This window comes from Mustelus asterias, chromosome 24, assembly GCF_964213995.1.
Source record: "Mustelus asterias chromosome 24, sMusAst1.hap1.1, whole genome shotgun sequence".
NCBI classification, from domain to species: Eukaryota; Metazoa; Chordata; class Chondrichthyes; order Carcharhiniformes; family Triakidae; genus Mustelus; species Mustelus asterias.
The window spans coordinates 42,822,006-42,835,048 of NC_135824.1; the positions used below are offsets into that span (position 1 = coordinate 42,822,006).

Consider the following 13,043-nt stretch of genomic DNA (forward strand, 5'->3'; position numbering starts at 1 on the left):
GTGGAGGTGGTGGTGAAGAAGGCATATGGTATGCTTGCCTTTATAGGACGGGGTATAGAGTATAAAAGCTGGAGTATGATGTTGCAGCTGCAGAGAACACTGGTTAGGCCACATTTGGAGTACTGTGTCCAGTTCTGGTCGCCACACTACCAGAAGGACGTGGAGGCTTTGGAGAGAGTGCAGAGAAGGTTTACCAGGATACTGCCTGGTATGAAGGGTCTTAGCTATGAGGAGAGATTGGGTAAACTGGGCTTGTTCTCCCTGGAAAGACGGAGAATGAGGGGAGACCTAATAGAGGTGTACAAAATTATGAAGGGCATAGATAGGGTGAACAGTGGGAAGCTTTTTCCCAGGTCGGAGGTGACGATCACGAGGGGTCACGGGCTCAAGGTGAGAGTGGCGAGGTATAACTCAGATATCAGAGGGACGTTTTTTTACACAGAGAGTGGTGGGAGCCTGGAATGCAAGTAGGGTGGTGGAGGCAGACACGCTGGCATCGTTTAAGACTTACCTGGATAGTCACATGAGCAGTCTGGGAATGGAGGGATACAAACGAATAGTCTAGTTGGACCAATGAGCGACACAGGCTTGGAGGGCCGAAGGGCCTGTTTCCTGTGCTGTACTGTTCTTTGTTCTTTGACCAGACTTGTTTACCTTTAGCCCCATTAACTTGCCCAACACTACCTCTTTCGTGATAATGATAGTTTCTAGGTTCTCATCTGCCATTGCCTTCCCGTCATTAATTTTTTGCATGTTATTTGTGTTTTTCACTGTGAAGACCGACACAAAATACTTGTTCAATACCTCAGCCATTTTCTCATTTCCAATTATTACAACATTCAGGGGATGTGGGTGCCACTGGCCAGGCCGGCACTTACTGCCCATCCCTAACAGCCCTTAAACTGTTTATCTGAAAGCCCCTTAAACGCCCCTATCATATCTGCCATCACCTTCCCTGGTTTCTAAAGTTCTCATCTTCTGGGCTACCAGCCACCTTCACAATGTGGTGAACAATTTGATACCATCCTGAACTTCCTGTGTTAACCACTGCATCCTTCTTGTAGTTTTTCCTTTCATCTGAAATATTTTTTTGTCTAAAGTTATGAAATATTTCCTTAAATGTCTGCCACTGTTTCTCTATGGTCTTACCTTTTAACCTGGGTGGGGGGGCGGGGGGACGTGTGGTCGGGTAGGCCAGCGATCGGGGGGGTGAGGGGATAACATCAACAGGCCAGCAATCAGGAGCCACTCCACCCCCTCACTTTCTGACTTTCAGGTAAGTACACCCAAAAAAAATGGGCAGGAAAATCTCCCATTTTCCCACTCTTTGGGCACTTAAGCAGAATCTCGGCAATAGCGTATGAATACTCGCACAGACTGATTGGACTAAATGGCCTATTTCTGCACTGTATTTCCTATGTCATTCCAGGAACAAAGTCAATGACCCATGGATCCTGTGATTCAAAGCCTCAGGTTGAGCCACATGCATGTTGGTTCTGCTGGAGCGACATTCAAATATAGTCAGTCTGTCCAACATCCCAATTCTGTACAACGTTTGAAAATTAAACATCGAATTGACATTTTTATTATTGGGCTGGATAGTTTGTGTGGGTGATTAGCATGGATGAGATACAGTGTAAAGTTTGGTCTGCAAAGCCCCATCAAACAGTCCAGGGATAGTTCCGCACAGGTAAAATACAGAGTCAAACTTCCTTTGCACTGACCCATAAAATACTTACAAGGTTGGTAGAGCACGGGTTAGATGCAGAGTAAAACTCTCTTGATACTGAACCTCTTCTCCCCATATCAAGCTGACTCTGGCTGAGTTCAGGTCTGTATTCATTGATTCCCCTCTCTCTCCTGGACATTCAGTTGTTGATTTGGGCCTGAGTTACACTGGGTGCTTGTAAAGCCTGCTTCCAGCCTGGATTCTAAGATTGGAAGAAAGTATTTAGGAATTTGGGGCAAATTTGGGTACATGGAGTTAGTTCACATCAGCCATGATCTTATTGAATGGTGGTATATGCTGGATGGAGCTGAATGGGTTACTCTTGTTCCCGTGTGTTACAACACAATCAATATGATTTAGTCCAGCCCATGCTTAACAACTGTGACAGTACTGTGCCTTGAAGAAATGTACTTATATCACGTTTCACCTGAAGGGAAGGTTTTAAACTTCAGCTCTGATTACAGTGCCGATTTGTCTGCTCAAGGCAGCCCACCTGCTGAGAATGTAGATGCATAATTGATCCTAGATAATGGGGTGTTTGTTTTAATCTAAGTTAATGCAGTTTTGTTTATTTTTTGACTCGTCTCCTGGGATTTTGGAGTAGGGTTTAATTAGGTTCATTAACTAGATCTTGAGCACCATGTACTAATTGAAGGAGCTAGGCTTACAGAGGGAAAATGCAGGTAGTTTTCCATTTGGACTTGCAAGGAGCAGCAGGTCTTCTCTCTCTGGAGGTTGAAATCTGGGACCTGCCATAAAATAGGTATCTCTCTCCAGAGGTGTTAAAAGGCTTGAGGACTGGCAACCCACATAAGCCTATGCATGTTTTGCTAACTGATCTGAAGACGAGTTTAGGGCTATGAGGAATATTGCTTAAATTGTAGCTAATAGAGACAGGCTAGCAGTTAAGAATTGTATCCGTCACGTTTAAGTATTTCAATTGGTAAAAGTTGCGCTAATTCTTTTTGTTGTTGTTAAACTGTAACGTTAAATAAAGTTTGTTTTAATAAAAGCTTCCTCGTGGGTCAAAAGAATCACACCTGGAGTGCGCATGGTGGCACAGTGGTTAGCACTGTTGCCTCACAGTCCCAGCGACATGGGTTTGATTCCTGGCTTGGGTCATTGTCTGTGCAGAGTCTGCACATTCTTCCCGTGTCTGCGCGAGTTTCCTCCCATAGTCCAAAAGACGTGCTGGTTAGGTGCTTTGGCCATGCTAAATTCTCCCTCAGTGTACCCGAACAGTGTACCAGAATGTGGCGACTAGGGGATTTTTACAGTAACTTCATTGCAGTGTTAATGTAAGCCTACTTGTGACAATAATAAATAAAAATATTTTAAAAAAATCTTATCCTCACATTAAACACTAAAATCAAGAATAGTTGGGGTCTAGTCTAGCTTCATAACGTACTTGGAGTTTCTGATCTGGTCCCTAACAATGAAAACAGTAGAACCCAATCCCTGTTATCACTTGTGAATTAGATGGTGTTTCAGCAGAGTGAATGATCGAGTGAATCCCTTCCCACATACGGAGCAGGTAAATGGCCTCTCCCTAGTATGAACTGGCTGGTGTCGAAGAAGCTCAGAAGAATTAGCGAATCCCTTCCCACACACCAAGCAACTGAATGGCTTCTCGCCTGTGTGAACCCGCTGGTGTCTCAGAAGGTGAGATAATTGAGTGAATCCTTTTCCACACAGGGAGCAGCTGAATGGCCTCTCCCCAGTGTGAGTGCGTTGGTGTGTCAGCAGTTCATTTCTGCTCTTAAAGCTCTTCTCACAGTCAGAACATGTGAAAGGTCTCTGATCCGTGTGAATCCGCTGGTGTTTCAGCAAGTTGGATAAAGTAGTGAATCCTTGTCCACATTCAATGCAGGTGAATGGTCTCTCCCCAGTGTGAACTCTCTGATGTGTCTGGAGGTTCGACAACAGAGTAAATCCCTTCTCACACACTGAGCAGGTGAACGGTCTCTCCCCAGTGTGGCTGCGTCGATGAGTTTCCAGCTTTGATGGGTAATTAAATCCCTTCCCACAGTCCCTACATTTCCATGGTTTCTCCATGATGCAGATCTCCTTATGTCTCTCCAGGTTGGATGATCAATTGAGGCCTCATCCACAGACAGGACATGTATATGCTTTCACCGTATTGTCAGTAATACAATGTTTCTTTCAGGCTGTGTCAAAAGCTTTTTGCACAGTCAGTGCATTGGAACAATCCCACTTGAGTTTGTGTGTCTTGGTGTTTTTCCAGTCAAGTGATGTTTGAAAACCTTTCCCATAGCTGGAACGCACAAACCTTTCTCCTTCCACATTTAAAAGGACAATGATATTCAGATCCTGATTATTCAAGTGATTTTGTCAGATCTTGAGGATGTTAAGTTTGAGTTTTCTGTCTCCAATTACTCCCCTTCTAATATTCTGGAAAATGAATTTAGAACAAGAAAAAGGGATTGAGCAGAAACAAAAATACAAAGACAATTCCAAAGAGAGATCTTTGAAGGTGAATTTGGGAATCCCTCATAAGACAGAGTTTTAATAAAATTGTTTAACTTGGTGTTTAATGATGTTACCCCTTGAGTTGGGAAATCAGCGAGTGGGTTCTCAACTAATGTCTACTGCAAGCCCACCTTCATTGGTCAATATATGCATTGGGGTTCTTATCGTTGCACGGTCTATAAATTGGCCTTATCAGCAGTCTCATAAATAAGGGCTGAACCATTTGCTCACCATGCAAGTTTGATGCTGAAATAGGTTGTATCAAATACATGCTGCGGGAGAATAACTGCGGTGCATTCAAATATAGAAATCATATTATCTACATATCAAAAATATGCAAAGGACCAGAGATCTGGTGGTCTGCTGCCTCACAGCGCCAGGGACCCAAGTTCGATTCCAGCCTTGGGTGACTGTCTGTGTGGAGTTTGTACATTCTCCCCATGTCTGGATGGGTTTCCTCTGGATTCTCCAGTTTCCTCCCACAGTCCAAAGATGTGTAGATTAGAATTGATTGGCCATGCTAAGTTGCCCCTCAGTGTCCCAAATGTAGGTTAGGGGTGTTAGCAGGGTAAATGTGTGGGGTTATGGGAATAGGGTCTGGATAGAATGCATCCCAGGGTATTGAAAGAAATGTCAGAGGTAATAGTGGATGCGTTAGTGATTATTTATCAAAACTCGTTGCATTCTGGGGTAGTGCCGGTTGATTGGAAAACGGCTAATGTTAGGCCGCTGTTTAAAAAAGGAAGGAGACAAAAGGCGGGTAACTATAGGCCGGTCAGCTTAACGTCTGTAGTAGGGAAAATGCTGGAATCCATTATTAAAGAGGAGATAGCAGGGCATCTGGATAGAAATGGTTCGATCAATCAGACGCAGCATGGATTCATGAGGGGAAAGTCGTGCTTGACGAACATGTTGGATTTTTATGAAGATGTGACTAGGGCGGTTGATGGAGGAGAACCGGTGGATGCGGTGTTTTTGGATTTCCAAAAGGCGTTTGATAAGGTGCCCCATAAAAGGCTGCTGAAGAAGATTAGGGCACACGGAGTTGGGGGTAGTGTGTTAAAGTGGATTGGGGACTGGCTATCCGACAGGAAGCAAAGAGTCGGAATAAATGGGTGTTTTTCCGGTTGGAGGAAGGTAACTAGTGGCGTGCCGCAGGGATCGGTACTCGGGCCGCAACTATTTACCATTTATATAGATGATCTGGAGGAGGGGACGGAGTGTAGGGTAACGAAGTTTGCAGACGACACAAAGATAAGTGGAAAAGTGAATCGTGTGGAGGACGGAGAAGATCTGCAGAGAGATTTGGACAGGCTGAGTGAGTGGGCGAGGATATGGCAAATGGAGTATAACGTTGATAAATGCGAGGTTATACACTTTGGAGGAAATAATAACAAATGGGATTACTATCTCAATGGAAACAAATTAAAACATGCTACCGTGCAAAGGGACCTGGGGGTCCTTGTGCATGAGACGCAAAAGCCCAGTCTGCAGGTACAACAGGTGATCAAGAAGGCAAATGGGATGTTGGCCTATATCGCGAGGGGGATAGAATATAAAAGCAGGGATGTCTTGATGCACCTGTACAGGGCATTGGTGAGGCCGCAGCTGGAATACTGTGTGCAGTATTGGTCCCCTTGTATGAGGAAGGATATATTGGCATTGGAGGGAGTGCAGAGAAGGTTCACCAGGTTGATACCGGAGATGAGGGGTTTGGATTATGAGGAGAGGCTGAGGAGATTGGGTTTGTACTTGTTGGAGTTTAGAAGGATGAGGGGGGATCTTATGGAGACTTATAAGATAATGCGGGGGCTGGATAGGGTGGAGGCGGAGAGATTCTTTCCACTTAGTAAGGAAGTTAAAACTAGAGGACACAGCCTCAAAATAAAGGGGGGTCGGTTTAAGACAGAGTTGAGGAGGAACTTCTTCTCCCAGAGGGTGGTGAATCTCTGGAATTCTCTGCCCACTGAGGTGGTGGAGGCTATCTCGCTGAATATGTTTAAAGCGCGGATGGATGGATTCCTGATCGGTAAGGGAATTAAGGGTTATGGGGATCAGGCGGGTAAGTGGTACTGATCCACGTCAGATCAGCCATGATCTTATTGAATGGCGGGGTAGGCTCGAGGGGCTAGATGGCCTACTCCTGCTCCTATTTCTTATGTTCTTATGTAAGATGCGCTGTTGGAGAGTCAGTGCAGTCTTGATGGGCCGAATGGCTTCTTTCTGCACTATCGGGATTCTGTGTTGCCCTGATTAGATCATTGCTTGCTATGTATCATGCAAACTCCTGAATGGGCCAAAGACTGCCATTTTAGGTCCTGAAAAGTGCCCTAGATTACCCTAGAAGGGTGTTGCGTCTCAAAAATCTGAGCAATGGGTGAAGCTAGCTGTTTCACACTGCTACTATGCAGCAGCAACACAAGTGATATTATCCGCTAACAGACTGCTGCCTTCGAGCTAAAAGAACATTTTACCTATAACACAAATGGGTAATGTGGAGTGTGAATTGTCGTGCGAAGAGATTGCCTTGTTTGAATTTTAAAAAAAGCTCGGCTGTTAACTGCTTCAGGCTGCATTCCCCATGGCAACGCATTTACTTATCAGAGTCGACTTGCCAGCCAATCAGCACTTTCTTCTCATGCAGTATAAATTGTTGTTCCCTTTCTTGTTGGCATTTCCTTGCAAGCTGTTTTGAAGAGCGCAAGATGAAAAGCTTAAAAAGTATGTCTTTTCTCAGCAATACTCAAGCTGTTTAAAAAAAAAATCTGTATGCATAAAATGGATTTTTAAAAAACCTCTTGGGCAATACTTTTTAGATTACAGGGATAGTGTCTGCTTAGCAACCTGATCTCTCTCAAACACATAAAACAAAAATGCTGGAAAATCTCAGCAGACCTGACAGCATCTGTGGAGTGTTTCAAGTCTGGATGACCCTTAGTCAGAGTTGAAGACTGTCCAGCATTTTCTGTTTTTGTTTCAGATTCCAGCATCTGCAGTAATCTCATAGAATCATAGAAACCCTACAGTGCAGAAAGAGGCCATTTGGCCCATCAAGTCTGCACCGACCACACTCCCACCCAGGCCCTACCCCCATATCCCTACATATTTTACCCGCTAATCCCTCTAATCTACACATCTCACGACACTAAAGGGCAATTTTAGCATGGCCAATCAACCTAACCCACACATCTTTGGACTGTGGGAGGAAACCAGAGCATCCGGAGGAAACCCACGCAGACACGAGGAGAATGTGGAAACTCCACACAGACAGCGACCCAAGCCGGGAATCGAACCCGGGTCCCAGGCACTATGAGGCAGCAGTTCTAACCACTGTGCTACCGTGCCGCCCAGAACCTACCTCCCTGAACAAATTCACGGCTGAAATTATTGGACGCTGACGGGCTCAAGATACGGAGGGTTAAACCCATCAGATACAGTTCCATCTCCATTCCAGTTGATTCTGCAGTGAAATCCGTATACTTGCTGCATAATGGCGGCTGCGATTCCCACCATCCCCTGCGCCCCTGAAACCGCCACGGTTCTGAATGCGCATGCTCCCTAATGCCGGCCGCTAAGCATTCTGGGTGGTTCCTTTGTTGTCAGTAAGTGTCGATGCAAACGGAAGAAGAAAGCGGCAAATGGCAACCCACCTGGAGGAGGCGATAAACCACCGTTCTGATGGTACTCCCCGTGCTGCAGAGACCGTGGCCGTACCGCTGCCGGGCCCCGCCGCTCCGACCGCCTCTCACACTCGGTGTCGTTAAGGCCGCGATCGCGCCTCTCAGCATGGCGCATGCGCTGGCAGGCTCTCTTCAAGGGCGGGGCCTCTCCACGCCTGCGCAGTGTGGCCTTTCGCAGGCAGTTGGGGGTAGTCTACCCGGAGCTGCATTCTGGGTCGCAAGGTCAGCTATTGCCTCAGGGTGGTCACCAGGTAAAGGCAACAGTTCAGTTCTCCATGCCTTTTAGTGTATCTATCTCACTCTCCTCATCTTCCTTCATAGGGAATTAAGAATCTACTAGAATTATGGAGTCTCTACAGTACAGAAGGATGCCGTTCAGCCCATCGAGTCTGCACTGACAACAATCCCACCCAGGTCCTATCCCCACAAACCCATGCCTTTACCCCACTAATCATGCCGATGACACGAAGGTTGGTGGTGTTGTGGATAGGTTGGAGGGATGTCAGAAGCTGCAGCGTGACATAGATAGGATGCAAGACTGGGCGGAGAAGTGGCAGATAGACTTCAACCCGGATAAATGTGTAGTGGTCCATTTTGGCAGGTCAAATGGAATGAAGGAGTATAATATTAAGGGTAAGACTCTTAGCAGTGTAGAGGATCAGAAGGACCTTGGGGTCCGGGTCCATAGGCTCTCCAATGGATAAGTTGTTTTTTTTTCATTCATGGGAAATCAGCATTGCTGGCTCATCCCTAGTTGCCCGAGGGCAGTTGAAAGTCAATCACATTGCTGTGGCTCTGGAGTAGACCATAAATCGGCCTCGCAGGTAGAGGAGGTGGTTAAGAAGGCATATGGTGTGCTGGCCTTCATCAATCGAGGGATTGAGTTTAGGAGTTGGGAGATAATGATGCAGCTTTATAAGATCCTCGTCAGACCCCACTTGGAGTACTGTGCTCAGTTCTGGTTGCCTCATTACAGGAGGGATATGGAAATGATTAAAAGGGTGCCGAGAAGATTTACAAGGATGTTGCCTGGATTAGTTGGCATGCCTTATGAGGATAGGCTGAGGGAGCTCGGTCTTTTCTTGGAGAGACGAAGGATGAGAGGTGACCTGATAGAGGTGTACAAGATGTTGAGAGGTATAGATCGGGTGGATTCTCGGAGGCTTTTTCCCAGGGCTGAAATGGCTGCTACGAGAGGACACAGGTTTAAGGTGCTGGGGAGTAGGTACAGAGGAGATGTCAGGGGTAAGTTTTTCACTCAGATGGTGGTGGGTGAGTGGAATCGGCTGCCGTCAGTGGTGGTGGAGGCAAACTCGATCGGGTCTTTTAAGAGACTTCTGGATGAGTACATGGGACTTAATAGGATTGAGGGTTATAGGTAAGCCTATATATAAGCCTAGGTAGGTAGGGACATGACCGGCGCAACTTGTGGGCCAAAGGGCCTGTTTGTGCCGTATTTTTTCTATGTTCTATGTTCTAATCCCCCTGACACTAAGGGGCAATTTAGCATAGCCAATCAACCTAACCCGCACATCTTTGGAGTGTGGAAGGAAACTGGAGCACCCGTTGGAGAAACTGGAGAAAACATGCAAACTCCACACAGCCACTCACCCACGGCCGGAATTGAACCCAGGTCCCTGTCGCTGTGAGGCAGCAGTGCAAACCACTGTGCCACCGTGCCACCCTGATGACCATGAAACCATTGACGATTGTTGGAAAAACCCATCTGGTTAACTAATTCCTTTAGGGAAGGAAATCTGCCATCCTTAACTGGTTTGGTCTACTCCAGAGCCACAGCAATGTGGTTGACTTTCAACTGCCTTCAGGCAACTCGGGATGAGCAATAAATGCTGATTTCCCATGAATGAAAAAAAAACAACTTATCCATTGGAGAGCACAAATTTGAGATGATTGGTAAAAGAAACAATAGTGACATGAGGAAAATTCTTTTTTTTTTACACAGCGAGTGGTTAAGATCTGGAATAAATGGTCTTGAGAGTGTTGAAGGCAGTTTGAACCATATTCAACATGAAATTTGATTATCTGAATTAGAGAATTTTCAAAGACTACAGGGAAAGGCAAAAGGAATGGCACTAGGTGAAGTGCTCTTGCAGAATACCAGCATAGATAGGACATACTGAATGGCCTCTTTCTGTGCTATTACTGTTCTATGATTTTAAAATTCTGCTTCTACCAACTTTTCAGGCAATACATTCCAGATCATCATCATTCACTGCATTACAAAAAATGTCTCTTCGCAATAATCTTAAATCTGAGTCCTCTAGTTACCAATCTTTCTACTGCCAACAATGTTGATGATTTTGAAAACCTCCATCATACTTGCTCTTGACTCTTTTTTTGTTGTAAGGAAAAGCTTCTATAATCTCTTCATTTACGTGAAATCTGTCATTTTTGTACGTTCTAGTTCATCTCTTCTCCACCTTGTCTAAGGCCTTGACATCCTTCCTCAAGTGTGATGCCCAGAATTGAATACAGTGCTCTAGGTCAGATCGAACTATTACTTTATAAAGTCAAACATTAAGCAATTTAACATAGCTTTTAAAGTCTGCATGGAAGTGTTCACAACTAGCTGTTAACTGCTGGCACAATTGTACAACAGTCTTGGGATCTCCAAATGAAGAAGAAATAAAGTAACCACGTATGAAGATAACAGCCCCTCACTGAGTACAGCTTGATAGTGTGAGCTTGGGAATTTGAAGGGTTAATTTTAAAGATTGCTATCTTTTTAAATCTAGTCTAGATTGCATTCGGCATTTAACTACAACTTGCGATTAAAATTAAATTTCTTTCTGTCTTAATCAGGGATAAACAATCTCCCTACTGGAGAGACAGCTACAGTTACTTAATTAGGTAGATAATTAGAATTGGTTTCTCTCGCCAGCAGGGCTGACTTATCTCTGTAGAATTTCAGCTGGTAAGCAAGAACGCAGATAGCAACTCGTCACTGCAGCTCCTCACAGTGAACTCAGTGCAGTAAGGGAGGAGATGCTGTTCTGACCTTTTACACAAAAGGAATCAGTCATCAGAGGGAGCCACTCTTTGCTTAAATATCATAGAATCAGAACAGTGCAGGAGGAGGCCATTTGGCCCATCAAGCCTGCACCAACAACAATCCCACCCAGGATGTGGAGATGCTGGCGTTGGACTGGAGTGGGCACAGTAATAATTCTCACAACACCAGGTTAAAGTCCAACAGGTTTATTTGGGAGCACGAGCTTTCAGAGCGCTGCCCCTTCATCAGGTGAGTGCTACCAAAATAAACCTGTTGGACTTTAACCTGGTGTTGTGAGACTTCTTACTAATCCCACCCAGGCCCTGTCCCAGTAACCCCATGTATATACCCTGCTCCTCTCCCTGACACTAAGGGACAACTTAGCATGGCCAATGCACCTAACCCGCACATCTTTGGACTGTAGGGGGAAACCAGAGCATCCAGAGGAAACCCACGCAGACACAGGGAGAATGTGGAAACTCCACACAGTCAGTAACCAAAGCCGGGAATTGAACCCAGGTCCCTGGTGCTGTGAGGCAGCAGTGCTAACTGCTGTGCCACCGTGCCACTTTTGAGTTGAATAAATTAAACTAAATTATATAAACTGAGGGACAAAGCAAGAATGACAGCCCCTTAAAGGGGAACCTGTGACAAAAACAAACCTTAATGAAACTTAAAACATCAAATCAAAATATGACTAAAGGGTCATTAAGGCACTCCAGTCCCTGCAGTGCCCACTGGGCATGGAAAGTCTCGATGGTGCCCGTGAACACTGCATGCTCCGTCTCCAGAGATACCCAGTTGCGATTATAGCCACAGTTGAGGGGCAGACAGTCAGATGTATGATCCCCTCGGTCTCCTGCTGTCTGGACCTGTTTATGGAAATTTTGGCTGGAGCAGGCTCACAAGGAGATCCTCTCCTTCCTCACCCCCCTCACCACAGGAGCATGGGGCTGAGTTGCAAAGAAAACAGCAACAAAAGGTTTCTTAAAATAACTATAAGCTTAGTGCAGTCTAGAGCAAGCTATGTAAACGTGGTCCAAGGATTCCACAAGACCACAAAAAGGGCATGTTTCTTGGGAGTCCGTGACCGGTGCCACCTTTGGTTGTCTTGGACTGCGTGCACTACCCTCTACCCAGATCCCCAATGTTAAGGGGGAGGATACTTCCGTAGAAGGACCAAGACATGTCTGGGAGACTGGTGAGGACAGGGAGGTGGATGGTGTGTAGCAACAGCCCATATGGAAAACCCTCAGTACAGTGGCAAAGGGCATTTCCATGAGGTGGTTCAGGCTGTGGGACTCCAGCCCCTGCGGTGGGGTCCTCTGGGCTTGGGGTTGATGTGAAATTCCATCCGAGCAGAGGGAAGCCACCACACAGCTGTGCCTTCGCAAGACCACATGTGACATCGGGTCCGAGCACAACTATTTTGGGGTCATGGATGGCATTGGTCACAAACCGGACGCTTTACACTACACACTTTTAAGAGACTTCTGGCTGAGTACATGGGACTTAATAGGATTGAGGGTTATAGGTAAGCCTACATATAAGCCTAGGTAGGTAGGGACATGACCGGCGCAACTTGTGGGCCGAAGGGCCTGTTTGTGCTGTATTTATTCTATGTTCTAAAACCAATCAAAAAGGGTATTATCAGATTGAATGGGGCATTCAACAACAATGGCACGGACTGAGGTATTAATTCAGCACACAGGTTGTGGAATTAACATAAACATCACCCCTTATTTGGAAAAGGACGAACTTCTAGAAAGTCACATGGTGAGGCAGCCGTGTTTTTCTCTGCTTTTGAAAATCAGTTAAGAGCTATTAGCAAGCAGTTCCACCAATGATATCGAACCAACAGTTCGGTGGTCAGAAATCCAGACCACAAACTAGCTGCAAGTCACCAAGCAGACAAAGTAATTAGCAATGATACCCTGCAAGCAGGAGATCCCAAAAGAGAAAAGGTCTCCCAACCTCTTCCGACTTCAATTCACCTGTGAACCAACTTCCTGGAAATTCAACTACAAGAAACCTAGCAACCTACTGTGAATGCTTCACTGTATAAGGCCCTCACTTCAACTGTAACTCATGAAAACCATTCAAAAAGGTACAGATCTGCCATGTGGGAGAC

At 45.6% G+C, this 13,043-nt stretch overlaps 1 protein-coding gene across 4 annotated transcripts; it reads right to left on the reverse strand.

Annotated features, from left to right (window-relative positions):
* Positions 1-1,557: 1,557 nt before the first annotated feature.
* LOC144511341 (uncharacterized) lies at positions 1,558-8,037 on the reverse strand. Of its 4 annotated transcripts, none has more exons than XR_013500794.1 (3): positions 7,578-7,751; positions 3,085-4,141; positions 1,558-1,931 (listed from the first exon to the last, which is right to left on the reverse strand). XR_013500794.1 is itself a non-coding variant. In XM_078241615.1 (2 exons), the coding sequence occupies exon 2, from the start codon at positions 3,782-3,784 to the stop codon at positions 3,194-3,196; it is 591 nt and encodes a 196-aa protein (XP_078097741.1). In that variant the 5' UTR covers positions 3,785-4,141; positions 7,870-8,037; the 3' UTR covers positions 1,558-3,193. The 4 variants fall into 4 exon arrangements, 2 of the variants coding, with proteins under 2 accessions (XP_078097741.1, XP_078097740.1); XR_013500795.1 differs by having other exon boundaries at positions 1,740-1,931; positions 3,138-4,141; positions 7,578-7,745; XM_078241615.1 differs by lacking the exon at positions 7,578-7,751 and adding an exon at positions 7,870-8,037 and having other exon boundaries at positions 1,558-4,141.
* Between the last annotated feature and the right edge of the window lie 5,006 nt (positions 8,038-13,043).